Source organism: Otolemur garnettii, unplaced genomic scaffold (genome assembly GCF_000181295.1).
Source record: "Otolemur garnettii isolate 467f Iridium unplaced genomic scaffold, OtoGar3 scaffold00018, whole genome shotgun sequence".
Taxonomy (NCBI): domain Eukaryota; kingdom Metazoa; phylum Chordata; class Mammalia; order Primates; family Galagidae; genus Otolemur; species Otolemur garnettii.
In genome coordinates this window covers 12,453,514-12,480,406 of record NW_003852413.1, presented here as the reverse complement: position 1 = coordinate 12,480,406, position 26,893 = coordinate 12,453,514, and the positions used below count along the sequence as shown (strand labels likewise).

The 26,893-nt window shown below is 46.8% G+C and overlaps 1 protein-coding gene across 1 annotated transcript; it reads right to left on the bottom strand.

Moving 5' to 3' along the window:
• Positions 1-83: 83 nt before the first annotated feature.
• On the bottom strand, positions 84-26,222 carry WIPI1 (WD repeat domain, phosphoinositide interacting 1). The gene is made up of 13 exons (XM_003786179.2): positions 26,040-26,222; positions 22,119-22,201; positions 20,694-20,863; positions 16,290-16,386; positions 10,039-10,136; positions 9,814-9,906; positions 8,775-8,845; positions 8,143-8,250; positions 5,976-6,140; positions 5,132-5,239; positions 4,117-4,235; positions 3,616-3,716; positions 84-628 (listed from the first exon to the last, which is right to left on the bottom strand). Exons 1-13 carry the CDS (start codon positions 26,117-26,119, stop codon positions 581-583), a joined length of 1,341 nt encoding a protein of 446 aa, XP_003786227.1. The 5' UTR covers positions 26,120-26,222; the 3' UTR covers positions 84-580.
• Positions 26,223-26,893: the final 671 nt, after the last annotated feature.

Sequence of the window (26,893 nt, the reverse complement as noted above, 5' to 3'; positions counted from 1 at the left end):
TGACTGTATTTTAAAGACTTTGAGTTCTTCCTGCCCCTGGAAACCCCAAAGAAATAAAATAAAATTCTGAAAGCCTCAAAAAATGCATTGCCACGATTTTATTATTAGTGTCCTAAATGGGACTCAAGAATAATAAATGATTTGTTCCAATCACTGCAAAAAAAACATTTTGCCTTGCTAAAATAGTCTCTTTCTATAAGTATGTATTATACAAGAAATACAGTTCAGAGAGATTTTCCTATAAGTACATTTTTACACAGCATATATTTAAAAAGGATGCTCTTTTCAATATAAAATTCCGGTTATATACCAATATGGTTTGTTGGCATTTACACTATGATTTTAACATATCTTAAATAGCATAACGTGTATACAATGTCTCTTGTGCCCACAGGCACCAGGGCCGAGGGGAGCGTGGTGAGGGGTTGACCATGTCCCATGTCCTGGGGTTTAAGCAGCACAGCACCTGGGATTCCTGCCCCCTTTCTGCTTACACAATTGCACTCCATTCTTCCACCTTCCTGGTTTTCTCCAAAACCACCTGACAGGGGATGTCCTGATTTCTGAGGTGTGCTTCTCATCATGTCTGCTTCGTTTTGCCCTTCTGACTTCCACGGCACAAGATTATCTACCGAAATCAAAACAGAATGGCCTTACTCTTCCCGGGAAAAGGCTGGCAGGCAGGCTGCATTATCAACGGGTCTGTGCCCATGCAGGGTCAGCAGGGAGAGGCTGGGCAGTTTTTCTGTCTGACCTCACATTGACCCTCACTCATGGCCAAAGAAAATCCACCCAGCTTATTTAAAAATAGTGTAGATGAGTATGCCATAGTTTCAGAAAATAGCGACTATATAAAATGTGTGTGTGTATATATGTATACATTATACATGTGTCTTTTTAAAAGGCTCCCCTTACTTGTAAACACAGACTGCTAACTCACCATTGACAAGTCAGAACGATGCCCTTCCTCTCAGTTAAGACTGGCCTCACAAAACAGGCAGACTTGTGAAGGGTGGCTTGTTACTGAAACAAAAGCTGCTCGTCCTCCTGAAGGCTGCAGCTTTCTAAGGTACCAGAAATGATCTCTGCTCTGATCTGTCATTGTTCTTAGAGCGAAGTAAACCCCCAGGAGGTCAGACTGATCATGTGCAGGGAAATGTCAGTATATTTTTTTAAAGCATCCCGAGTGATGAGGACGGTATTCTTAAGGCAAAGGCCCAGGGAGCCCCTGATGGTCAGACTACCCAGGCAAGCCAGTGTTTGCAGCCACAAAAGTGATTTTATCCCAGCGGAGGTCCCAAGATCCTTTCGTGATCTCAGAAGCTTTTAAGGAATGGGAGTAAAGATGGGAATCATGGACACATATTTGTAATAAGCATGACAACGCAGGATAAAAGCAGAGCGAGGAGGTGTTCTAGCAACTAGCTGAACTTTTCTACCAAGAAGCCGGCCTACTAACTCAGTGGGAGCACTCGCCACCTACCCAGCGCCGGCCCTGCACACAGGACTGCCCAGAGCTCACGGGGGTCTCACAACCATTCTAAGGGCCTCGTTGAGAGACCAACACTCTCACTGGCTGGAAGCAGTTCTTACGTATAAATGAAAACTCCTGACACAATTTAAACCAGCTTTCACTGATTTGGTCCTGAACGGGGGGGACAGGACAACCAGCTTGCGTGCTCAGCTTCCTGGAATTATACAGGCCAGCAGGTCTGGGGGTAACATATTCAGCATTAACTCCTAAATTGCGCATCTCCACTTTTTGTTTTTTACACCCCAAGCAAATGGCCTACACAAGGTCCCTATTATTTTATACAGGTTTTTTCCAGCAAAGGACTAGCTCCTAAATGTCAATATTCAAATTACCCCAATTATGTAAATGTAAGAGGTTGCAAGGATGGCTCTGATTATAATCCATAATCTAATGCTCTTTTATAGCAGTCACGGACTTTTTACCAACCTTACAGAAATGGAACCTGGTGAGTGCCTGAGCTCTCCACACCTTGACAGGGTGGGACGGTCACATTTGCCCCTATTATGTGCAACTGAGAGTGCTCTGGTTCATGGAAGATGCAACTTCAGGTAAATGATCACTAACTTTTAGGGACAGTTTTTATGAAACTTTATGAAGCCAGAAAAACTCCCTTTATGGCTAACTGGGGCAATGAGAACTCAAAGGTTTATAGGCAGCAGTAGCCAACAGGTGTCTTTAAGGGTATCATTAGTACTTTTAAGAACCACTGCTCTTTACCACTAAAGTATCAACTTCACATGTTGGCGATGCTTTTGGCAACCTGCCAAATGAAAGCTAGGCACGTGCGTCTCAAGCTGTGCTCCGCAGAGCCAGCGTGGGAGGTCACAGTGCTGCCCCCGGCCATGCACGAGGGGCCGCACAGCAGCTTTGTTGTTTTAGGCCAAACGTGCTCGCTAGATTGGCCCCTGGATCTGTGAGGGAAAGAAGCCAGCCCTGCCCTGTGTCCTTTTATAAATGGAACCTCAGCTGACATGAAATAATGATCAGGAGAAAACATGCCAAGGCCTGGTGGGCGTGGCTTCCGAGCCCTAGTGGCCACGCCCCTCTGGCTGGAGGAGTTGACTGTCTTGGCCTGAACACTGCATCCATCTCTAAGTGAAGTCAGGTTGACTATGAGGGATTTTTTTTGTTGTTGAGACAGAGCCTCAAGCTGTCGCCCTGGGTAGAGTGCAGTGGTATCACAGCTCACAGCAACCTTCAACTCCTGGGCTTAAGTGTTTTTCTTGCCTCAGCCTCCCAAGTAGCTGGGACTATTTTTTGGTTGTAATTGTCATTGTTGTTTGGTGGGCCAGCTCTGGTGTGTGGCTGGCGCCTTAGCCGCTTGAGCTACAGGCACCAAGCCACAAGGGATGTTTTCTAACTGAGGCTCACAAGTGGAGATATACCTTGCTCCAAATGGAAGGTTGGAGAATCAGAAGTAGAGGTCCTATTTTCTCCAGATGCAGATGCTGAAAAAGCCTCATCTAGGCCTCAGCTAGCCTGGGGGGTGCCCCCTGCCACACCAGCCAGAGCAGGATGGTGGGAAACCCAGCTACAGGTACGGGTGAGCTCACGATCATGCCCTTTGTGTGTGTGGCTATTTCTTAATGAGCACCTCAGGGGAGGGTTGTGGGTCTGTCCATCCAGAGCCCAAGTTGGCAAGGGTTTCTCTCGCCTACAGAGCGCCACAGCCCAGCCCTGTCACCTCCAGCCCAAGGAAGGCAGCATTCTGCAAAAGCACCCACAAAAGTCTTCAGAAATAAGAAGATTTACACAGGCCTAAGTTCCTACCTGAGGAGCAGCAAAGTCAGAGCCACAGAAGCAAAGTAAAGGATTCCAGGCCTCTGAGTAAAGTGAGGCCACCAAGACCCCTGGATTAGTATTCGGTTACTCTAATACTGCCAGGGGTTAGCCGGACACTTAAAGGCTGGCCTGGACGGCTGCGTCACACGGTACGATCAACACCCTGTGGCTTTCTGGCTGTTAGAGGATTAGTTGTCATAGACTAGAATACAGGGCAATGACTTTTCCTCCCGTAGGAGGGAAGGTTTCCTCGTAAGCACACAGACTGAGCCACTCTCTTATGGGTCCCTGATGCTCACAGGGGGGAACTCATTCTCGTCATCAAGACACACTGGTCCCGTTGCAAACTCGTGTTCAGGAATAACCTCTCCTCTCAGAGCCCCGCCGTCCTCAGAATAACCTGGAAACCAAGAATGAGAGATGAGACGTGAGGTCTGTTCTGATGCCAGGGCCTGGGGGGCGGGACCTCAGAGGAGGGAGAGTCAAGGGGACTATGGAGCCCAGGTTGCCTTCCAACCGGGGAGACGGTGCTGAAGGGGAGTCGGACTCCGCCACGCAGCCTCAGCCTGGTCTCACCCACCCTTCCACCCCAGATGCCTGAAATTATCCACTTCTTTGGAATTCCTCAAGAGGCAAATGACCCTCTTGCTCTATGCCCGCCAGGCTTAAGGGCCCACGTTTAAAGGCGATTACTCTGGTCTCACCTGTGAGGAAATAAAAAAACCCAAGGAGAATGCTCCACCCCCAGATAACAGGAAGGGAGAAAGGCCGTTCCCCTGCCAGCCCTCACGTCCATTCACCTGGCACCGTGGAGGCCGAGGCGGCGCTTGGTCTAGCTACAGTTGCTGCGTAAGACTGAGGTAAGGGAGGTCTGAGGTCATTTTCTTTATTGTCTTCTGTTGTTCCTGAGCCAAGCAAGCTACTTGCAGCAATTAAGAGGGGGTAAGACAAAAGCAGGATAAATAATCACGTATCTAGAAGGCCTTCCAAAGGAAAAGCACCAGGAAGCTGAGGCTTGGCTACGTGGGTTTAAACTACAGACCTACTGGATCATACTGTAAGGTCAGTATGACCTTAAACTGCCAGGGGACAGTCATGCAGCTTCAAAATGTTCCTTTTTTTTTTTTTTTTTTGAGACAGAGTCTCACGTCACCTTGGGTAGAGTGCTGTGGCATCATAGCTCATAGCAACTGCAGACTCCTGGGCTCAAGCAATCCTCCTGCCTCAGCCTCCTGAATAGCTGGGACTATAGGCACCCACCATAACACCCAGATACTTTTTCTGTTTTTAGTTGAGATGTAGTGTTGTTCTTGCTCAGGCTGGTCTCAAACTTCTGAGCTGAAGGAATCCTTCCACCTCAGCCTCCCAGCATGCTAGCCCTACAGGCATGAGCCACCGCCCCAAACTGACCCTTTTTTCTTATATTTAATAAACAAAGACTGGTGGTCCTCTGTTCTTCCTGGGACACTCAGGCAAGGACACTAAAATGTGCTAACAAGAAAAGTGGCCATGGGCCAGGGGTGTGGTGCCCTGTCCACAGCAGGAAGAGAGGTCAGCCTGCACTTGGTCATGGAAGTCACTAGAACTTTTTAACTCAATGTAGGGGCATTTTGGGTACCCATTGTGTACCAGGGGCTGTATTAGGTGGACATTCCTTTTTGTGTGTTATTATTCATGCTAGCTCTTTCCAGAATACAGCATGTCGAGGGCAGGTGCCCACTAGGGGTTTGCCACAGAAGCTGTCATTTTTCTTGGTGACAACTCAACACAACTGGCTCTCGAAAAGTCAGCTTTTGAAAACCAGTATCTTTTCACCTGTGGGTCTTGATTAAGACACACTCTCCTCCATCCTGAGGGTCCAAATTATAGATGTAAAGGTGTCCATCGGATGATGCCACTAGCAGCCTGGGCAATTTCTGGATCCTAAGAGCCAAGAAAAACAGGAGCTGTGATTACAACAGAGAGGGTGACAGACCAGTTTCAAATGACATGTCTCCCTCCCTCTCATTGTCACCCAATCCCGTCATCAACAAACCTCAGCCCACTGGCTATTCCTTCGAATTCTGACCTCGTAACTGCCTTTCAGGATTATTTCTTGTCCCCAAATGTAATTGTGGGGACAAGGAGAAATGATGTGTGTAGAGTCTGTTACCCTGTGAAACACTGCCCTCAGCGAACACATTAGCTCACCATGTGGGACACAGTCTGCAGTTGACAAACGTTTCTGCCTTCAACTGGCAGAGCAGGGCTGGGAAGCGTGCCGTTGGCTCAGTGTCTTTCTAAGTAGCTGTCTTTATGACATTTTTAAAAAGTTCAACTTAATAAACTCCTTTTAAGTTTCTAAGACGAAACAGTAGTCAACCCCACAGATATCTGAACCTAGAACATAGGCCTAGAGGTTTTTAATATAATTACATAAAATAGGGATTATTTTCGAGACTATTCCAACCAGAAGGCTAAGAGTCCCGTGAGGGCTTCCAGCTGCCCCCTGAGAATCTGTGTTAAAATCAGACGAGGAAAGGGGAAGGTGTGAGTCAGCTGGCCTTTCTTTCTGGCTGTCTTTTCTTTCTTTTTTCTTTTCATGTTGGGGAACTTTGTGCTTTGGAAAGATATGTTTATAAACGTGGAGGCTTGTTCAGGGTGGGGGCACTATACGTACGTCGAGAGGGTACAGCTGTTTCTCTGCCCAGAGAAGTTCAAGCGTCCGGTGGCAAAAGCCCTGTCCTGATTCATCATGTCTGACACCTGGGCCGGGAGGTAGTTGGTGGCAGCCATGAACATCTTTCCCATGTAGCCGCTCCAGGTGGAAGGCTCTTCTGGACGACTAGGGGAGCAAGGCACAGGTGACGACGGGGCTGGGCTGTGGGCACCGCGTCTCCCTAATGACCCCCGCCCGATGCCATTAGCTGTGTGCTGGGGAGAGACTGTGCCTTTGCACGATGTTCTGCCCACTGGGAACAATGCAGGACATGTCATTCTGGCAGTAACAAAAGAGCATCGAGGGCTCGTCTGTCCTTCAGAAAAGCCATTGCAAAGCTGTTAAAAGGTTCCCAGTGCTACCGCTTTCCTCCATTACACAGGCTCTATCTGATGATCAGTCTGATTTCTAGATTTCCAATAGAGAGCTGGGGGAGGCGAGAGGGGGATGACATGGATTTGAGACCTGGACTCTGGGAAGTAGGCTCAGGCCGGCACGGGCTCACTGAAGAACAGACAGTCCCCAGCCAGACTGAGTGGGAGGCAAACCTCCGGGCAAGACACCTTGGGCAGGTTTGATTGTGTCCTGGGGTTACCTCAGTACCCAGCATTCATAATGACAGAGGTCAGGGAACTTTGTTCCAAGGCCACTGCCAGACAAAAGGGTGAGTGACTCCCCCATTTCGGTACTCTGCACAGCAGCACACTGAGGACCCGGGCTGCCACCATGTCCCAAGAGCACCTGTTAATTAGGGAAGGATGGGCTGAGCTCCTGGGCTCGGAGCTCTGCAGTTTATTCCTCTCTGCGTGACTCTGCACAAACCTCATTAAGACTCTTGATTCTGAAGCAGCATGGGATGGTGCTGTGGGCTGGGATTTACAAAGGGTCTAGCACCAGAGCCTGCATTCCGGGTGGAGACATAGCACTGATGTTAAAACAACTAAACTAAACAAAATGCGGGCAGCTAATGTGCAGTGACGCGCAAATGGTGAGGCCGGAGCCACACTAGGTCTGCAGAGGAAGGACAGGCAGGCAAGAAGGTGCCCTAAGCCCTCAGTTTCCATGTTTTCCCATTTGGAAACCAGGGATCGTCACAGTAGTTTCTGGATGGGACTGCTTGGGGAATGAAAGCAGCTCCACGTACATCCTGGGCAGGCTCCACGCTGTTCTGTGAGATGGTGTCTTTGGTGGAGGCTGCTGGGCTCAGTAGCAGGTCTGAGCCAGAGCCTGGGGTCTGGAGGGGGTGGGGGGGCAAGAGCTGGGAAGTTTATTCTCAAGGATAAAGGGGAGCAAAGTTTTCTGAGGAGCATTTTCAGAGATTAATCTGGCAAGAAGATAAAGGATGGGCCAGTAAAAAGAAACTGGAAAGAGTCAGATCAAATGAAGTCAGAAAGGAACCAGTGGAAGAGGCAAACTGCCTCATCACACAGGACACGGTCACACCCACGGACGGGCTGAGGGGAGGACAGAATGACATGGAGCAGAGATTTTGCTCCTGGTCACCTGTGGTCACGGTCAGAAATAGGAATCTGAAGTGGGAAGAGAATCTGATGCACTGATAACAGTTATAGACGGAGATAGGATGGCCGTGGTGATCTGGGACCCCCCAACCACGGAACTGAAGGTGAGAAGGCATCTGAGCAGGGTGCTGCCCTCCCTCGCTCGGATCCACACAGCGGACGATGCAGCAAAGCTCCAGGACACATCAGGCCTTAAGTTTCAGAAGCTCCCTGAGTACTGTTAGAAAGGTCTGGGAAGTAGATGTAATCTGTGGGGGAAGCGGGCAGACCAAAGGAGAGCTTCTGGGATATACCCACATAGTAATGTGGGCTGGGAGGGCCATGAGGAGCGGGAGGGAGTGTCCCAGTGTCTCAACACCAGCGAGGGGACCAGGACCCCAGAGGAAGAATGCGTCACTGACGCTATGCCAGCCTGCAGAGGAGAGGCTGACACAGGGCTGAAACCCACCGTTTCGGGAGTGAGGCCCCTGATTTTGTGCTTACACCATGGCAGATTTACCAACACTCCATTTTGGTGATGACACAAGAAAAGCCAAGTTTCTGGCATTTGAAAGAAAAGACGCTGATTCCCCCCGCCTGAGGAGTGTGTGAGCCTGGGCTGGACTTGCCTCGTGCTGAGCTGCTCCAGTTTGAAGATGTGCACGGTCTCCGTGTTGCTCGAGGCGCAGAGGAACTGAGAGTCCATACTGAACACCAGAGAGCTGATTGTCACATACCTAGGAACACAGCAACACGGGGACAGTGAGCAGGACACAGGGGTGACTGCCCTGCAGCACAGTCTTACACAAGTAGAAACTTGACGTAGCCCTGCCTCTCCATCCGCAGATGGGAAGAATCGCGCCTTCTTGGCACCTTGGAAGTCTCCCCGCTGCTCCGAGCCCGGATCCAGCTGCAGAGCCTACATCTGATAAGATCCTACGCGGTCACACCTTACATCGTCCTTCATTTCCTCCCAAGGGAAGCAGAAATTATTTTTGGATTGTGACTCCCTGGCGCTCTTTCTCCTGTGCCGCTGCCCACGCACACATCAAAAAAGGACTCTCATGGCTGAACTCCTGTGTTAAAAAAGCACCTTGGCTTTCAGTTTTACTCAGCCCTAAGTGGAGCCTGGAAGTCAATTACCCAGGAAAGTGCAGTTATACTTTCTCTAGGTGACAGGAGGGCACAGAGCCACCTGGTGTCCCCTCCCTGGACGGCTGCCTGCGGGACTTCTGTGGGGGACTTGAAAATGAACACTGACCTTTTCATCCCTCTCCGGAACTCATAGAGCTTCTGCCCGTCAGGTACGGAGAACACCCGGATGACGGTGCCCTGGAAAAGAAAGCAGGCGGGTGTTTCACGTCCTCTAATGGCTTCACACAGAGATGCCCCTTTAGAGAGAGGAGTTTTATTGGTTTTGAACATCTGTCTCTGAGGAGGAAGCACAAGGTGTTGAACGTGGAGGCGTTTTTATTTGTATTTGTGCCATGTTGGCAACTCTTGGAACATATTTTAAACACACTCTGAATCCCTTTGCCCTCCCACCCCTGCGCAAGGCTCTGCGTGCGTGTGAGTCTGTGTGTGCGCATGTGTGTTTGCCAAATTCTTCTGGCTGGCTTCCTGGAATGTTCAATCTCTGCCTACCAAAATACACCTGCTTTTCCAGGCCTTTGAAACTTGTCTTGATCACCTTCCCTGATTATTCCAGGTAGAAGAAAAAGATCGATCTCTGTGGCTAAATCACAAAGCATTTGTTTGTAATCTGTTTATGAAATGTGTCTCTTTTGTGACTAGGAATAGTATGCATGAACAGTTTTCCTTTTTCTTAGAGTACCATGGTGTCACAGCTCACAGCAACCTCAAACTCTTGGGCTCAGGCAATCCTCTTGCCTCAGCCTCCTGAGTAGCTGGGACTATAGGCACCTGCCTCAATGCCGGCTAGCTTTCTATTTTTAATAGAGAAGGGGTCTTGCTCTTGCTCAGGGTGGATTCAGACTCCTGGGCTCAAGCAATCCACCTGCTTCAGCCTCCCAGAATGCTAGGATTACAGGCGTGAGCCACCTCGCACGGCCCATGCACATTTTTCAATAACAAATTTTTGTGCAAAATGTCTTGTGTCTTGCACAACATCGGTCTTTGGTCTGTTGAATAAACAAATGCCTCAGTATTCCACAACATGAAGGGGCCAGAAATTTTCTCTTGGAAACAAATTCTAAGTGAGGCCAGTCACCAGATTTCCAGGCACCCCTGGAGACAGCCACTGGACTCCAGACAGGAGGAGACACTGGGCACGCACTCACTTTTGCAGATGCGCTTGCCAGCTTGGAGCCCGCAGCGTTGAAGGCAATGGCAGCCAGTGTCCCTTCGTGGGCAGCAATAGTGCAGACTGTCTTCTGTTGGTGGTAAGGAAGAATGGATATGGACGCCAAGGAAGACAAGGTGGGTTTCAGCTTCCTCTGCCTCCTTCCAGGGAGCACACAGCCAAGGCGGGTGGGCTGGGTTAGTCGGGGCCACTGCCAACTTACCAGGGAATTTCCATCATAAAGCACAATCTCGCCTGTAGTCAGGCTTCCAGGATAGGCCACATAGGAATTGGAATGGTTGATGGAGAGGGCACATAGACCTGGCAAAGAACAAGCAGGACGTGAAAAGCCAGCGCGCAAAGGAGCCCGGCCTCGCGGTCGGCTGGGCGGCTGAAAACTGTGCGGCTGCGGCGCCACCTGCTGGTGAGGGAGGAACGGAACGGGTCGAGACGCCGCATTTGCTGCTCACCACGCTAGTCGGAAGACTCCAATAAAGTAAATTCACACGGGAAGACCTCCGGATTCAACACCGGCCGCGCCCTACGCACAGCTAAGCAATGAGATTGTAGAATATCTGAAACGCTCATCTTCACGTTTTACCCTAGAGCTCTCTTCCACTTCCACCACCTTCTAGGGCTACAAGTGAATGTACTCGTAACTGAAGTAAATCTTCCTGTGTCAAGTACGTGTTAGTATTTTTGCAGTGAATGGAGGCACTTGACCAGTAACTGCAAGTTGGAGAAGCGGCACCGCGGAAGGACCTATTTAGAAATCACTCATTTCTGGGGGGAATGTCGCCTTGATAAGGAAAATGAACACCTCAACAGGTGGACGTTCACTGAGGCTGACTTGTAGTCCAGGCGGTGCGCCCAGCGGTGGAAACAAACTAAACACAGAGGACATGTTGGATTTAAGATGCTTGGACAATATTCTGAAAGTAAACAGCCAGTCAAACTGGAGAACCAACACAGCTATTTTTATTTACCAGGGGATCTTAGGATGAGAGAATCTCAACAGCATTTGAGAAGGGGATTTTCACAGCAATGGTTTAGATTAGCAGAAGTACACTCAATAGTAGTGAATTCAAGGAATTCTGAAGAACCAAGTACCAGAAGAGGAGCTTTGAGTGCAAGAGAGACATCTTTTTACATAAAAAGGGCAACTGACATCTTTGTTACAAGTTCCTATATTAAGTGGGTTTCATAAAAGCATAAGAAACTCTTTAGATCGGGCTGAAATGTACCTTACCTCCTCTGTTGTGGAAGCAGAGCAGAGAAAAAAATATCAAACATTTAGAATTGGGACTATGTCCTATTTCCTACTCCGGCTTTGCTAAGCACTCAGCGGGGCTGAACCCTTATCACTTGCCACGCAGCACCACAGGAGGAAGGTGGCCAAGCCCCTGCAGCCACCCTTAATTGTGTGTTATGGCACCCTGCCCCTCCCTCGGCTGTACAGGGCCACTGGTACCTTCCCGTTTTGTTCCAGGAACCCCAATTCCTCATCCCATGTGAGTTTTTTGTAATTTAAATGTAATTTCAGGAACAGCTGGGCAGGCAGAAGGCATCCGGGTCTGTGAAACTAGGGAGGGAAGCTGGGAGATCAGGTTGGCTCTCATGGTTGGTTCCCACAGAGGCAGTTGGCACAAAAGATGTTAACAGAATCTGCTAACCTTGGGAGGACTTGAGTACCAAACCAAAGTGTTAGGATGGTTCAGACGCGACAGGTAACTGCTGAAGGTTTCTGAGCACACATGTGAGATACCACCAGATACCCACTGGGATGGCCATAATAAAAAAGGTAACAAGTGTTGGCAAATGTACGGAGAACTAGAACCCCATACACCACTGGAGAGAATGGTAAATGGGGCAGTTCTTTGGAACTCTTGGCAGGTCCTCAAAAGTTAAACATGAAGTTCTCATGTGACCCAGAAATTATGCACTTACATATGTGCCCTAGAGAAATTAAGGTGTATGGTCTACACAAAAACCTGTATGCAAAGGTTCATAGCAGCATTACTCATAATGGTCGAAAGCTGGAAACAACCCAAATGTCTAAAAACTGGTAGATGGATAAATAAATTGTGGTATATCTTTAGGATAGGATCCTACTTGGTAATATAAAGAAATGGACTCCTTTTACATGCTGTGACATGGATAAACCTTGAAAATAGGAGGTTAAGTGAAAGAAGTCAGAAGAAGTCAGATCTCTGTGTGTGTATATATATAATGGAGTGTTTTATAAACATTTATCTGGCAGAGACAGGCTGAAGACATGAGTTCAAGCCCCAGGCCTGCTATAAGCTGTGTAACTCTTTCCCAGTTATTCGTGGCCCTTTCAGGCCCGTTTCCTATCTGTGAAACACAGGGGCTCCAGCGTTCTAGGAGTCTTTCCAGCTTGACGGTCCAAGATGCCACTCCTTCGTTTACTTACTTTATCCCCTTGAAAATGCTGAGCACATCTTTGTGGCAGAGAGAGCTGGGAGGTCTTGGAGCAGAAGTCTTAGACAAATACTTCCAGTTGTCCTACAGACTTTTGTGTTGAGATATAAATATCCCAGAAAGAGAGAGAGTCCTAAGCCTTTTTTAGATATCACTGAGCTGTCTGTGATACCCGGCGTAGAGTTAGATGATACAGATGCCAACAGGAGAGGGACCGCTGTTCTGACAGCTTCGCCTCTGGGCTCGTGCCTGTCCATTCCCTCTGAACTCAGGTAAGGAATCCTGCACACCTACCGCTCGCAGGCTTAATGAACGTCCCAGAAATGTTTGTCATGACTTCCCTCCATTTCCTATGGTCCAAGTCTCAGAAAAATCCAACTGGCTACGTAATACCCAGAGCAAACAGGAAGACGTGTCACCTTAGCTCGTATTTCTGTTTCTGTCACAGTTGTCCCATTAGTCCTTTTCTGGGAAGAAAATGGGCTTTAAAATCAATATTTTATAACCTAAAACTAATGGTGTAGAAAACTTGTAAAGCCCAGAAAATAGAAAGAGGGAACAAAAGTCACCCGTGATTCTAAAACCCAGAGGCTGTTTAACACTCTCAACATTCGGTGTATTTTCTTCTGGCCTTTTTTCTACGTAGGAATGAGATTTGGGCTGGGTTTCGGGGGCTTATTTTTGATCTGACACATATTTTCATACATCACTGTCAGCTATAATTTCACTGAAAGTGTTTGGCTGTGATTCTTTTAACAGCCGGCAAAGAAAACTGCCTGCTACCTATCCATTTAGAAACCAGTGCCATCAGCTGGAATTAGAAGACAGTCTGGTGATTGTAAATCCTTCTCGCCTTGGTATTTATAGTAATGCACGTCAAACTTGAGGCAAGTTGACAGTGGTTTATACAATGCAGTTCCCCTTGAGTTTGGATTAATGTCTCAAAATAGGGCTTTCCTATTTTCTACAATGGAAAGGAAAGAGATCATCTCCGTACTGCAAATGCTGTGAGCTACTGCACAAGGGACCCGTCTATACCACCGGTATTACCATTGTCAGAAAGAGGGGACTTGGGTGGGGTATCAACTGGGACTTTGTTCTATGCTGCATGCTGATGTGGGGCATGGAATGTTCCCTTAATAAGTCTGTAAAGGGTCGTCAGGTCTGTGACACCCCTGGCCCCAGGTCTGTAGCTGGCAAGACTTTTGTGGAGATTTCCACCCTTGAATGCTCAATGCATGGACTGCTGTGCTGGCAGGAAATTGACTTTGGGCCCCGTCTGGCCAAACTCTTTAAAGGAAACAGCCTGCAATCTCTGACACAACAGGAATGAGCATGACACAAACACAGTAAGAAGGAAGGAAATTTACAGCCGCCTGAGATACTGAATACCAGGCCGCGGCTGGACTCTGTATGTTAGATTTTATTTGCAGTTTGCTAAGTCAAAATACATTCAGAATTTGTGTGCGGAAGCCAATTAAACAAGTGGGTCTGCCTGTCTTTGTAAGGATTTTATAAAGTACAGAGCCAGAGTTCCCGTCTTATGTTTTTTGCTCAGAAAATAAAGTGGAGAATGAGAACCTACAAGGAAGCTCACGACCGCTGAGGATTGTGTATTCTTGGTTTTGACAATTCAGAGTCCTCTGGAGGTTTCTGAGTGAGGAACTGGTCATTGCTGCCCTGTGGGGGGCTGGTGAGTGAGCCCAGCTGACCCCTGAATGAGGACAGAGTGCCAGGATCTTAGCTAATCTTTTTGATGACAATTGGGAACTAAAAAACGATCATCTCTGTTGTGTTCAAGTAAAAGGGAGAACCTAAGGTGATAATTGTACATTTGAGTCTTTGAAAAAGTCTTGCGCTATCTCCCCAAAGAACATCAAAGATCTGAAAAGACGCATTCTGTCCAACCTGCTTCAGAAGGCTGGTCTTTCACAAGGAGCAGCTCAATCTATCTCGGGATCTTTTTATGATGTTTATCTGAGACAGAGAAAATGCCTCCCATTGTTTCTAATTTTTCTAGAGATAAAAGTTAATTCTCTTACAAGTAATACAGTTGTCTCTAACAACATATACAAATAGCCCTGCATTTTTTTTTTTTTCATTTGCAAGTGTCAACACTTGGACACGAGGTTTATTTGTAGGCTAATGACAGATTTCACCTACACAATACATTTGAATGTAAATAAGTCATTCCTGGAATATAGTGTAAATACAAAGTAAAGATATATTCTGGTAATTTATTCTAATTTTTTTACAGTAAATAAAAATAGATCTAGCAATTTATAAGAGAACAAATGCAGATTGCAGAATTGTAAAGGAGGACCTCACCTTTAGCCCTGCATTTTTAATGGAGAACTTTTTTTGTTTTTTTGCGGTTTTTGGCCGGGGCTGGGTTTGAACCCGCCACCTCCGGCATCTGGGACCGGCGCCCTACTTCTTTGAGCCACACGCGCCGCCCAGCCCTGCATTTTTAAACCTTTTTTTTTTTTTCCTGTTTAACCTGCAAAAAGTGAGCCAACCAATGAGTTTTCTGTGCCAAAGAAAAGCAGCTGTGTTTGCTAAAAATTAAGATAAAATGGGAAGAAACGTCACTATTTGCAGGGGCAGCCTGCTTGGTCTTAAAGCAGCCCAGCCCTCTGGGGGCCGAGTCTTCTCCAGATATGAGGAGGAAGTTCCCAGACCCCTTCTCTTTGAAGACATGGAGGGCCAAAGGCAGGCTTTCCACCCCAGCCCCCAAATCCAGTCAAAGTCTTTGTAGATTCAGGTGTCTCTCCCGACCTATCAGAAAAGCCCTTCCAACTGTCCATACCCCACAGGTCAGTGGTTGCTCCACGCCTACCGAGGCTGTTAGACCCCCTTTCTCTGCACAGACTGACCTGGGGAACTAGTGCTGGCCAGATTTGGGTTTATTCACCATCTTCCATTTTTGGAGAATTTGCTTTAAAGGCTTATCTCACAAATTTTATAATGGCCTTAATGGCTTCTGTTCTTTTAAAATATTTGTCATGGCCGAAATTTTAAAGCCCTGAAATGAACAGTAAACAGCCATGTGTAAGATTGAAATGAAGAGAAGGAAACAAGGCATAGGAAATGTTTACTGCATGGAGGGCTGGTGCTGGTCACTTTCACAAACATCACTTTGTTTAGGTCTCAGCCTATCCTGTGAGCTGGGTATTATTGTCCCATTTTACAGGTAAGGAAACTGAGGCTCAAAAGAGCCTTGGTGACTTGGATGGGGCCACCCAGATCTTGAAATTCAATGAAAATCAAAAAATTAGGAAACTACAGTAAATGGAAACAGTGATTTAATGATACTAAATTGGAATATAATCATAAATAGTAACCTGACTCATCAGACACACAAATTAGTCTGATCATGGCCCATCCTACCACACAAGAAGGAATTCTTTCTCACTAACTTCTAGCTGAATGGGTTCATAAAATATCATAATCTGCTGTTTCAATCTCGCAAATCCGAACTATTCCCATTCTCAAACACCATAAATGTCTTAATTAGTGATAAACCCTGAGAATTTAGCGACGTCCAATATCATTATCTCCCACGTAGCGAGATCTCTTTGTAATGTAATAAAACACATTCCCTACTGCCTGGTCTGTCAGTCTTCTAGCCAGGCCGACACGCCAAGTCAAAACCTGCTTCTAATTATTACACCTACTCTGTACTGAACAACCGCAGAGAAGAATTAGGGGTAAATACCGTCCCACACCAGATGTGTGAAATCTCCCCTGTGTCCACCTTAAGCGTCTTGGCATATTTGCCGGGGTGGGTAACCAGGAAGGAAGGGAGTGTCTCCTGGCCTGCAGTGGAGGCCACCCAGGCCTCTTGCAGGCTGCACAGCCTCGCGTGATTTGAGTCTGCCTCCGCTGAAAGAAAGCTTCTAGGTAAACACCACTGAGACTCAGAGAGAAAAAGGCTGCTTCAGATTTTCGATTTAGGTGGAAAGAACAGTTTGGGAAAGAAGCACCTGGGCATGAGATTTGAAAGGCGCTCGTCGCAGTTCTGGAGCTCACCTGTTGGGTTTGCGGGGATATCCAGGAGTGTCTTCAGCAGCTTCATATCTTTGATGTTGTGAATGTAAATGGACTCCTCCAGGCAAACCAGCAGCCTCTGCAACCACACAGAATCATCAGCCTGCTGAACCCACGCCTTGAAATGAGGCCTACCTTGCCACGAAGCCCGAGGGAGAAAGCATCCTGATGGTGTATTTTGAAGGTCATATTTATGCATGCACATGGGCATGCGCACACACTCATCATCAGCCCCCTGAACAGAACAGAAGCTTAAAATTCAAGAGCTTAAGAAGTTTTATTTAGAAATTAAGATTTTTCTTTTTGCTGTTTTCCCCTCCTTCTTAGAACGGGGATGCCCGAACACTTCCTGATCAGACTTCCTTTGCCGTTTCAGACCACGTCCAGCCATCCCTTCAGTTCCTGCTCCCATCTGACACGCCTTTCGGTGTTTGTAACACAGGTCTCCCTCTTACACACGTGGAATTTCCTCGCACTCTCTCTCTATTGCCAAACCTTAGGTTTTATCCCTCTTCAAATAATTAACCAGTTTTGACTTAAACTCTCTTCCAGGCCCACTTTAGGGTTGCCCTCTGTGGCCTGAGAAAGGGGAACTGGAGGCCTTCCACCCTCGCACTAGGGCCCCAGCCAGTGCCTGTGTCCCCTGGCCACTGCCCTGGGCTTCTCTCTGTGGGGCCCTTGTCTCCAGTGCCATCAGACCCTTCTCCTCCTGTTCAAATCAGAGTTTCTCAGGTTCGAAGCCTCTTCCCAGTGGCTGTGCTGGGGGCTAAGTGAACACAGGTCACAGGGTTAATGTGTTGGGTGTTACAATGTGTAGCTCAGTGCAAGTGCTGGGGGAAGGCATTTGGGGGCTGGCACACTCTGAGCAGCTGCCACCACCCCCCTACCCCCTGGCTGACACGATTCCCCTTAGGCCGGTGTTTCTCAGACTTGGAGGAACACCAGAACCACCCAAGCAGCGAGCCTTGGACTGGGGCGGGGGTGTCGTCTTTATACCATTGCCCAGGTGATTATGCTGCACACCAAGGTTTGAGAACCACTGGTCTTAGGCCAGCTCTTTTTATTCCAAGAGACATCAGTTGGAAGGGAAGGTATACCTAAAAATACCACAAAAAAGAGGTTGGCTCTCCTTCCCGGAAAAGCCTGCTCTGTCGTTTTCCCAGAAAGAGTCACAGCTCTGAAAGATGGAGACCGTCAACTTTAACCAAGCAGAAAAATAAAATTTAGCTATCTTTTTCAATTTTCAACCAGGCTCTGTCATAGGCTTAAGACTGGGTTAAAAAAATGCAACAGGGTCTGCAAACTGATGACGTGTTTGGCCATGAGCTATTCTTTGATGTCTCCGATCACTTTGCCTGCGGCCAACATGTACCATGGTTTCACTCTACGCCTGCTTATGCTCTGAGGTTTCTGATACCCTCTTGCGTCCTCTCCCAGCCCCACCCTGAACCCCCAGATAGCGAGGCCCTGGCATGTGCCCCTTGCGGGAACGGCGTCTACTCTAGCTGGTCTGATCTGATCTGCGGCTCTCACAGCACCGTCTGCTCGGCGGCCCACTCAGCTGAAGTTCAGGCTGTCCCTGTGCTGGCTGGAGATAAGGCTAAAGAGGGAGGAAGACAGACGGAAGACGCTGGGAGGGAACGAGGGGCCCTCATTTTAGATCCCAGAAGAGCGTGCCTCTGGGATGGACGTGACCCTGCTAACTGCTTTCTGAACAGTCAGTTTTCAATCTCAGCAGAACCGTGGCCTTGCCTTCAACTCCATTCATTCCCTGTCTCTTTGACTTGCATCTATTTATCTAGGTTTTGTAAGCACGACTACTTCTATCAACTAAAAATATTTATAGCATCTGCCCTGGAGCACCATTGATTGGGCCTCAGAGGCTTGGATCCTATCAACTTCTATCTGAATAACAAGGGTTCCTGGGAGCAGATGGTTGCAGAGCTGTAAATGTTTGCCTATCTACATCTGGTTTATTGTCTTCATTCCATAAAACGTACTTCCTCAATTAAATTCAAGGCAAATAACAATCAACTAAAAAGAAACAGGACAATTCCCAAGTACTCTTCCTTTCTATGAATGCATACTTAGAAAAGAGGGATTTTTGTATCCTTCTAACTCCTTATACAAAGCTTTAATTTTTTTCCTTTTTTAAAAAAAGGAATTGCCCTGTCTGAAGGTCTGGTGCAGTAGGGGACTGACCATTAAAGAAGGAGACATTCCGCCCCTGCCCCCCCTTGCATTTCCTCCAAGGGGGCAGCTCCACCGGGCATGGCCTGGTAAGGAGGGGCTGTGGCAGCTGAGTTGCTTCAACCAAAAGCTAAGTCTGAAAGTTTTAAGAAAAGCAACCCCCACATACTTTTCAGATCTGCTTCAAACCATTTTCTTTGGGGCAGAAATGCTAACGGAAGGCAGAGCTGTGAGATCTGTGTTCCAGGAAGTTCTGCCATGGATTTCTGGGGGTTCTAGGTGTGTTTCTGTTCTTTAGGGGATGGGGGAGGGGAGCTGAACCGCAAAGTTAATGAGTGCTAATACTGTGGGCAGGTTGGCACCCAAAGGTTAACAGACTTGTATGCTTAAATTATCCTTCCTTGGCTCATTTGCTAATGAAAATACCAGAGAGAAAGAGAGAAATTATGTAAGTAAATAGAACAGATTCTATTTGAAAGTTCTGATCTTTATAGAATATTTGCCTAGATAATCCTGAAAAGAGAATCAGGTGCCAAAAGATAGACATTTCACCTTTGCATGCTGGCTACTTCCGTATGCAAAGATAAAAAGTTCTGAAATGAAACTTCATGTGTTACCAACAGGTTTCAGAGAATGCACTTGAGTCAAGAATTGTGCTTAAAATCCTTCAAGAAGAAAACTCTCCAACTGCCTTTCCCTCCCTTGCCAAGAACTCAGATTCCTTTTCTTCCTTACTCCTGCTGCTGCCTGCTTAAAATCCTCATCTTCTATTTCTCCAGCTATTTTCTGCCACACTGTTGGTTTTGTTTGTTTGTTTGTTTGTTTTAGACAGGGTCTCACTCTGTCAACCCGACTGGAGTGCAGAGCTGTGATCAGATCCCAGCCCCCAGACTTAAGCGGTCCTCCTGCCTCGGGCTCCTGAGTAGCTGGGCCTATAGGTGTGTAGTGTTTTATCATTTTTTTGTAGAGATGGGGTCTTGCCATATTGCCCAGGCTGGTCTCAAACTCTTGGCCTCCCACTATGCTGGGATTACAGGTGTGAACCATTGTGCCTGGCCTGACCACCTTGCTTTATATGGACTTCAACAGAGACTCAATCAAAATAATTGATCAACTAAAAGAAATAATCTCTGCCTTCTCATAAACTTAAGGAAGCACTTTATTTATCTCATCTGTTAAAAAATGAATTAGCACTTACTAATTTAGATACAAAAATCGAAGAAAACATCGTCCTCAATGAATCCAACAACCTCCAGCACCCCGGGAATACTTATTTGAATACACACATCTACACAGTCATGCAAAGAACCTCTTTGTTTATTTACTCATTTAATAGGAATCAGGGATTTAGGAGCACTTTGCTGCCAAGCACTGTCTTTTCCTTTTTTTTCCTTTTTGGCTGGGGCTGGGTTTGAATCCACCACCTCCTGCATATGGGGCCGGTGCCCTACTCCTCAAGCCACAGGCACCACCCCCAAAGCACTATCTTTTCGACCAGGTCTCACAGCAATGAACAACACTGCCCCAGTCCCTGCTCTCACAGGATGGAAAATCCAGTAATTCCAAGGGAAATTTGCTAATTGCTAATCCCCACTACTTATTGAAGAAGAATTTGTAGTTTTAAATAGAATATATTGCCTATTTAAGAATCATTTTTTCTTCAACAAAGAAAACAGTACAAGCATAAAAAAAAAAAAATGGAAGCATGAGACTGAACAGCTGGCCTGTCAGGAAAGCTCAGGTAGGTGGCAGGAAAAGCCCTTTTATGAGCAGGAAGCTCACACTTTGTCCGCAGGCATCTCCCGTTCAGAAGCACTATCAGCATCTGCATTACTGCCCCTGTGTTTAGGGCCAAGTACAGAAGATGCTCCCCTGGTCTAAGGTGCCCCTGATGTAGTTCAGGGGCCAGGGTTTGAGCCACCCCTGCTGATGCCCGGGCTGCATCCTAGGTGAGCAGGTGCACGCAGCCAGTCAGTGGGCAACATTCTGGAAGCATGAGCCAAAGGACCAGGGAAGGTGCATCATTAAAACAAGTGCGTGGAGTAGGCTGTCTTTAAAAATCCCTAGGCCTGAGTGTTAAAATTCCCATTAGAGTGTGATACTGATTTTAAATACATTCCTCTTTAAAGACATCCATCGTTTTCTTAGGCTCCCATTAGGGGAAGCCATGACGCCCTGAGGGATTCGCCCACTTACCTGCCGGTTCAGCCTTATGGACAAGATGTTGCTGGAGTAGCTGTAGTTACAGATCTCTGTTCCTTTCTTGAAGTGATAGACGTTCATTTGCCGCGGTTTTGTGTGACTGACCACCACCACCAGGCTGCTGGAGAAGAGGCGCTCCACGATGTAGACGTCCGGGATTTCATCTGGGAAGGCAAGCAGGGCCAGGTTATGTGGACAGCTCAGCGAGGGAGCAGGGTTCTGGCCTCCACGATGCCAGGCACAGTGCAGGGCAGGTTTAGAGAACGCTCTCCAGGCCTCACTGACTAGGCGCCAGTACTAGGAGCATGATCCATCCAGGCCCACGACACTGGGGAGCTTTCCGTGTGGTGCAGTCACCACTCTGGGCTCCACTGTTGGCTCTATAAATTACATTTGGAAGGTCTGGACAATCTCCATCTACACTTTCCCTGTAAGAGACTTCAATGGAGTGCTTTCTCGGTGGGGGGACCTCTGTTTAAAGAATTCTTCTTGTCCTGCTAGAGAAGTACCACTCTAAGAGGTGACAGTCACATCTGCAGCTCCCTCTCCATCTGGCTGTAATCCCTGGCCTTCTCTAGAAGTCGGGAACAATCTGGACATCAATTATACCAGCAAAGTACTTATGTAACTCGGGAAGAAGGCAAATTAGTAAGTCTTCTGGGCACCCACAGGTGAGGCCTTGGTGTCTTTCTGAGAACATTCTTCTCAAATGTGCATCTTTCTGTACTTGGGTGAGTCCCAAGGGCACATGAGATAGAGGGCAAAATCTTAACAAAAATTGTATAATAAAAATAGCATCTTACAAATAAATCAGGAGCCTAATATAGTACTTACTAAACCACTTTCTTTTTAAGAAACCCAAAGGTTGTATGTTCTTCACTGTTAAGATGGCATGAACTATTACCCTGAGAAAATAAGAATTTCACATTTCTCAGCGGAGTTATTTATAATATTCACCAGAAGGACCATAACATCTTCGATGTGGTCTATGTAAATAGGACAGTGATGCCTTCTTATAACAAGGAAAATATTTCCTCGACTGAATCGATGCTATCAATATTCTATGATGCCAATATAAGGACAAAGAGAAGTCACAAGCGACCTTTTGGTTTGACAATTATAAAAATCAATGACTGCGCCTATGAGTATATGGAAAAGTACCAACGACATGATTTCAAACAAAAGTTTCTTTATGTTAAAAAAAAATGTTACTTAAACTACTGCCAAATCTTAATAAGCTTCATTGTGGTTTTTAAGCAAGTGGTGGCAATGATTTATGCTTAAATCTGAAAAATACTGACTCCTTAAGTGTGATGGTGAAGGGAGGGGAAAAACAGAAAGCTCGGTAGCACCATAGATTAAAGTCTAGAGAGAGGATTTAGTGTCCCTGAGATCTCACAGACACACACACACACTTACCGCTTCCATGGACTTGGTCCAGTTGCTCCACAGAACTCAGGGAAAACAGCTTATAACCGGTTTTGGTTCCAATTGCTAGGGATCTGTAGAGAATAATGACAGCATGGGAATGATGACAGGTACTGTATTCCAACTGCAGACTTGTCTGAAAACAGACACCCGCTTCCACCTAGCCTTGTAAGGCACAGATAAACATATATCGCCAGGAGCCTAGACTCTTGATATCTTCCTAAATAGTGCAGCAGGCCTTGACAGGCAGGCAGGTATAGTTAAAGGAAAAAGGTCAAAGACAACTAAAGAAAAAACAAATGGGCAAGGATCAAATGATCAAGGGACATGAAACTGCAGGAGCCCAGCCATCAGACAAAACGTCAAGCCTGCCGGACATCATGCTTTTCCAGCTGGACAAATACAGGAAAAATGGAATCTTTAGGTGTGTTCATCATAGCTCTGCTTCTGACACAATTAAGGGTTCTTGTTGGTGGAGAGGCACTTTACCAAGAGGGAAATTACTTTTTCTTTCTTTCATGACTTTTTTCCTTTCTGCTGGAAAAAAAGAAATATACATTCTTAGTAGGCCATTCGTAGGTAAAATTTACCCAGATGCTTCCTTTCGTCAGTTTTCATGAAACTATGGCACGTGTGTTATATTCGTAGGTGTCATCCCTGGCTGTACATTAAACTCAATTAGGAAGTTTAATGACCTTCTTTAAAAGTTCAAGCTCATTATTCAAGCTCTCCAATGAGCAGCCAAGTCTGAGTCTGAGAACTCTGCTTTCTACCATGTTCTACAAAGCTATTATCATGACCAACAAACAAAACTAGACGTTTATCTGGGAGATGTGGCTTAAAAAGCAAACACCTTGTTTTGTTCACTTTTTTTTTTTTTTACTTTTCATCAACAGCTAAAGGCAGGGTGTGCATTCAGGTTTCCTTGGTCTCGTGATCAAAGTGAACATCAAAGTCAACTTTGGTCAGCAGCTGGAAATCCCCAGCCGGCTCCCTGCCACCTGTGCCTTCACCACCTCTGTGATGAGCAGAATCTGACGGGCACACTCAGACGAAGCAGTGTGACCCTGAGCACTGACACCCCAGGAAAATGGGATGTCAAAGCCGGAATGGACCTTAAAATGGTCTAGTCCAACTTCTTTATTTGGAACAAATATATGCCAAAGGTGAGATCCATTCTTCACAAGGAAGCGTATACTAAAATAAGCAACTTACTACTATAAGCCTGAATGGCCAAGGCTCTTGTTTCTCTCACCTAAAAAAGAGAGGGCATGTGATTTTTCCCTGGATTTTTTTTTCTACCCAAACATTTATTATTCCCTGGGACACAGAGATAGGCAAATACAGTCACTTTTTAATCAGCAAGGTAGCTACTTGTGTCCCTAGCCCTAAAACTTGCTGAGTAGCTAATCTGGTGTGTTAGACATTTGCTGAACAGCAGGTGTACAGTTAGAAGTGGGGTTGGGTGTGCAGGACCATGGTGTGAATGGTGACAAACAGCAACTGGAAAAGTAAACCAAGAGCATCTTAAAACTTTAAAATATACTCTGTCGTGATTACTGTTTTTAAACTTTCTTCATATAAACTTTTTCACATATACCGTATATAGCCTCATTCAGTTGCAAACTGAGGTTTGTAAAGCTTGGGAGTAAACAAAAAAAAAAATACTGTAATTATAGTCCTGTATAACGTTAATCCAAAAGAGTCCACAATTTAAAGTAATTTTGAAACATAAGCCCTGCTCTTGCAACAGAAGATATTTATATATAAGAAAATGGCAAGATGATCACTATTATGTTTTAATTGATTAATGGCCACAAATGACTGAATGAAGGAATTCAAATTTAGATCTTATTTCACTCATAGAATTTTCTGTAGAAAATTCTCATCACCACTCACGGGAATGGAATTGGAGATATATATATATATATATATATATATATATATATATAAAATCAAATACTGTACTCAAAGTGTCTAGCACAGTTGTAAGCATGAAGTTTGAGTGTAGGAGACTGGTAAAGGTTACTTTCTTTACCTACCTTTTCCAGACACAGCTTATATTTATAGAAAAAGAACACTTAAATGTATTCGGTTAGGGGCTTGTCTTATTTTAAAATCCAATGTCATACCCTCTGTGGCTCAGAGCAACTGACTGTGACAAGAACTTTTATTTATAGGCGAGACAGAGCTGCCCAGCAGAGCCTTTATCCAAGAAAATAGAATTAACAGTAGGAAGTAAGGAAATTAACTTTCAAAGTACCCTACAGTTCTGAAAGTATTCTTATCCAATTGCTATAGAAAGATCGGACTTTGTGGTATTTAATAACCAGAGTACAAGTTAATATGATTTTTTTTTTCAAATCTAATAGTGTTACAAAGCAGGACGTAGAACATGTACTACCTATAAGCAGACTAATTTCCCTTCTTAACTTGTATTCAACTGGGAAGGAAAACATCAACCAGGCATTTCGACAGCCATACCTTCTTGCAAAATGTTTCTTACAAAATGTGGGGATTTTTATCTATACTGTTATTTTTACGAACTGCAGGTCTCTGGAGCCTAAACACAATTCAATGAGTCACAAGCAGCTTTAAAAAAAAGACAGGAAAATACCAGCAAGTACTGCAGATAACATTTTGTGAGTAGTATGTACGAATAATGGGTATTGGGTAATGTTGTAATATGTACTTCTTACTGTGCCGTGTGGTCAAGAAAAGCTTGAAAGTCAGGCATCTAACCAAGCCATTGAGCTACTCCATTACATGATTACAGATACAGTTTTTTTTTCAAACAAAGGCATATTGTTCAGGACAGGGTGTTTTTAAACAGAAACACAAAGGGAATGAAAGCCAGGGTTGTTTGTGGTACACGATGGCCTTAATTACACCACTGAATGTTCAATATTAGCATAGCTCAGTCACTAGCAGGCCAGGCACCAGCCTGAAGCTGACTTCAAACAAGGAGCACAACAGAAACTGGTACAGCAGGAAGTGGGAGACTGGGAAGTGGTCATCCCTGCCTGATGCTCTGGGTGCACATTCCAAAGAGATTATTCCATATGGTTCCTAGAGCTTGCTTCCACGAAAAAAGGGAAAGGAACACTCGTTTGCTTCTAATCCTGCAGATGCCTGAAACACAGCTCAGCAACCCCCAGCTCTCTGGTCAAAGCCCAAATGTGAACATCAAGTAAATCCACTCAAAAATAACAGGGCGGAGCTCCCCGTTTCCTGGAGAGAAAGCAGTCTGCGTCCGGGAAAGGGCTCTTGGACTCTGAGAAGGAGATTCTGCCTAGTTGGGTGGGCGACGCGAAAACATAGTGAGAAAAAGGTTTCTTACACCCAGCAGGGCCAGGCAAGATGCCCTGCGCTGGGCTGGGACAGGGGCTGGCCTGGCCACAGGGATAGGCTGCCTCTTTGTCCAAGGCCCTGCCCAGATGCCACGTTGAGATGCTCAAGGACAAATGGGAAAGTTTTTCCTGTACTTCCATCTTCCTGGGCCCCGGCTACAAAGTCTTGGGTCAACTTGTAACTTCCTCCTCTCCTCCCATCTCTTTGTTTTGGACGCTGCCCCTCCCTTCTAGACCCCCACTTGAGTCACTGGCTTCCCCACCGCCCTCTTCTCTCCATGGTTCACAGCCTGCCAACCCCACTGCCTTTGCTTACTCCCTCGCCCCTGGGCCAGCCCCTCCCGGTTCTCGGCTGACAGTGGGGGACTGGGGACTCAATTCTCACTGGAGGGGGAGGATAACACGTCCCCAGCCCGTTGGACGCAGCCCGGGCAGTCCCCTCCAGGCCCTCCTGGGGCCGAGGCCCGTGCCTCTCTTGCCACAAGTTGTGTACAGGACAACACCCCTCGGTCACGACATTCTGTCCCCCGCGTCCCTGGCAAGGGCTAGCGCCTCTGCTTACGTGCAGTCCTGGTTGAAAGAAAAGCAGCTGAGCACCGCCTCAGCCCTGCCCGGGGGAGCGTCCGCGGCCTCGGCCTCCATCGGGGGCTCGACCCGGGAAGCCGCAGCTCGGAGCCGGCGACAGCCACCTCAGCAGCCCGCCCGCACCGGCTCCGCGGGCCGGGTCGCCGGGCTCGGCCCGCCCCCACCCCCGCCCTATCCCCGCCCCACCGGATTCGCCCCGCCCCTCTTCCCTCCTCCTACAGGACTCTCCAAAGGGAGCAGCTGACAGGGCGGGGCCTCTGAGGCCGGCCACCATTGGCCACGAGCCCACGACGCTACGGGCGGCTCCGCCCCCTTGGCCAATCGATGGCGACTGTGGGCGGAACCATTCGTCTGACGACCTGCCCAAACTTTCACAATACGGCTTAGCATTGGACCAAGGAGCGTGACGCAAAGGCTGCAGGACACGTGGTAGTGTTTTCATAGCCCGAGACGACCCGCAGTGGAGAAGGAAAGATTGAGTGCGGTTGGGGCGGGGTCTGCTGGTTTCAGTCCGGTGTCTGCATCTGGGAGGCGGCCAGCTGGACAGGCGGACGCGCTAGCTCCTGCTTCACCCGAGCTCCTGCCGTGTGCGGCTGTCTGCCTATTAAACTTACAGTTTAGTAAAGAGCCTTAGATGCCAAGGCCCCACCCTTTTGTAGCGTCCTCAAGCTACTTTGAGAGACGTTCCTAAATGGAGCTGCTACAGCCGGACATAATATCATCTTGTTGAATTCTTATTAAAACTTGTGTGGAAAATATAATCGTGTTTATACAATTTACAGAAAAGATGGAAACATGGAGCGGCCACACAACTTGTCTAAACAACAACAA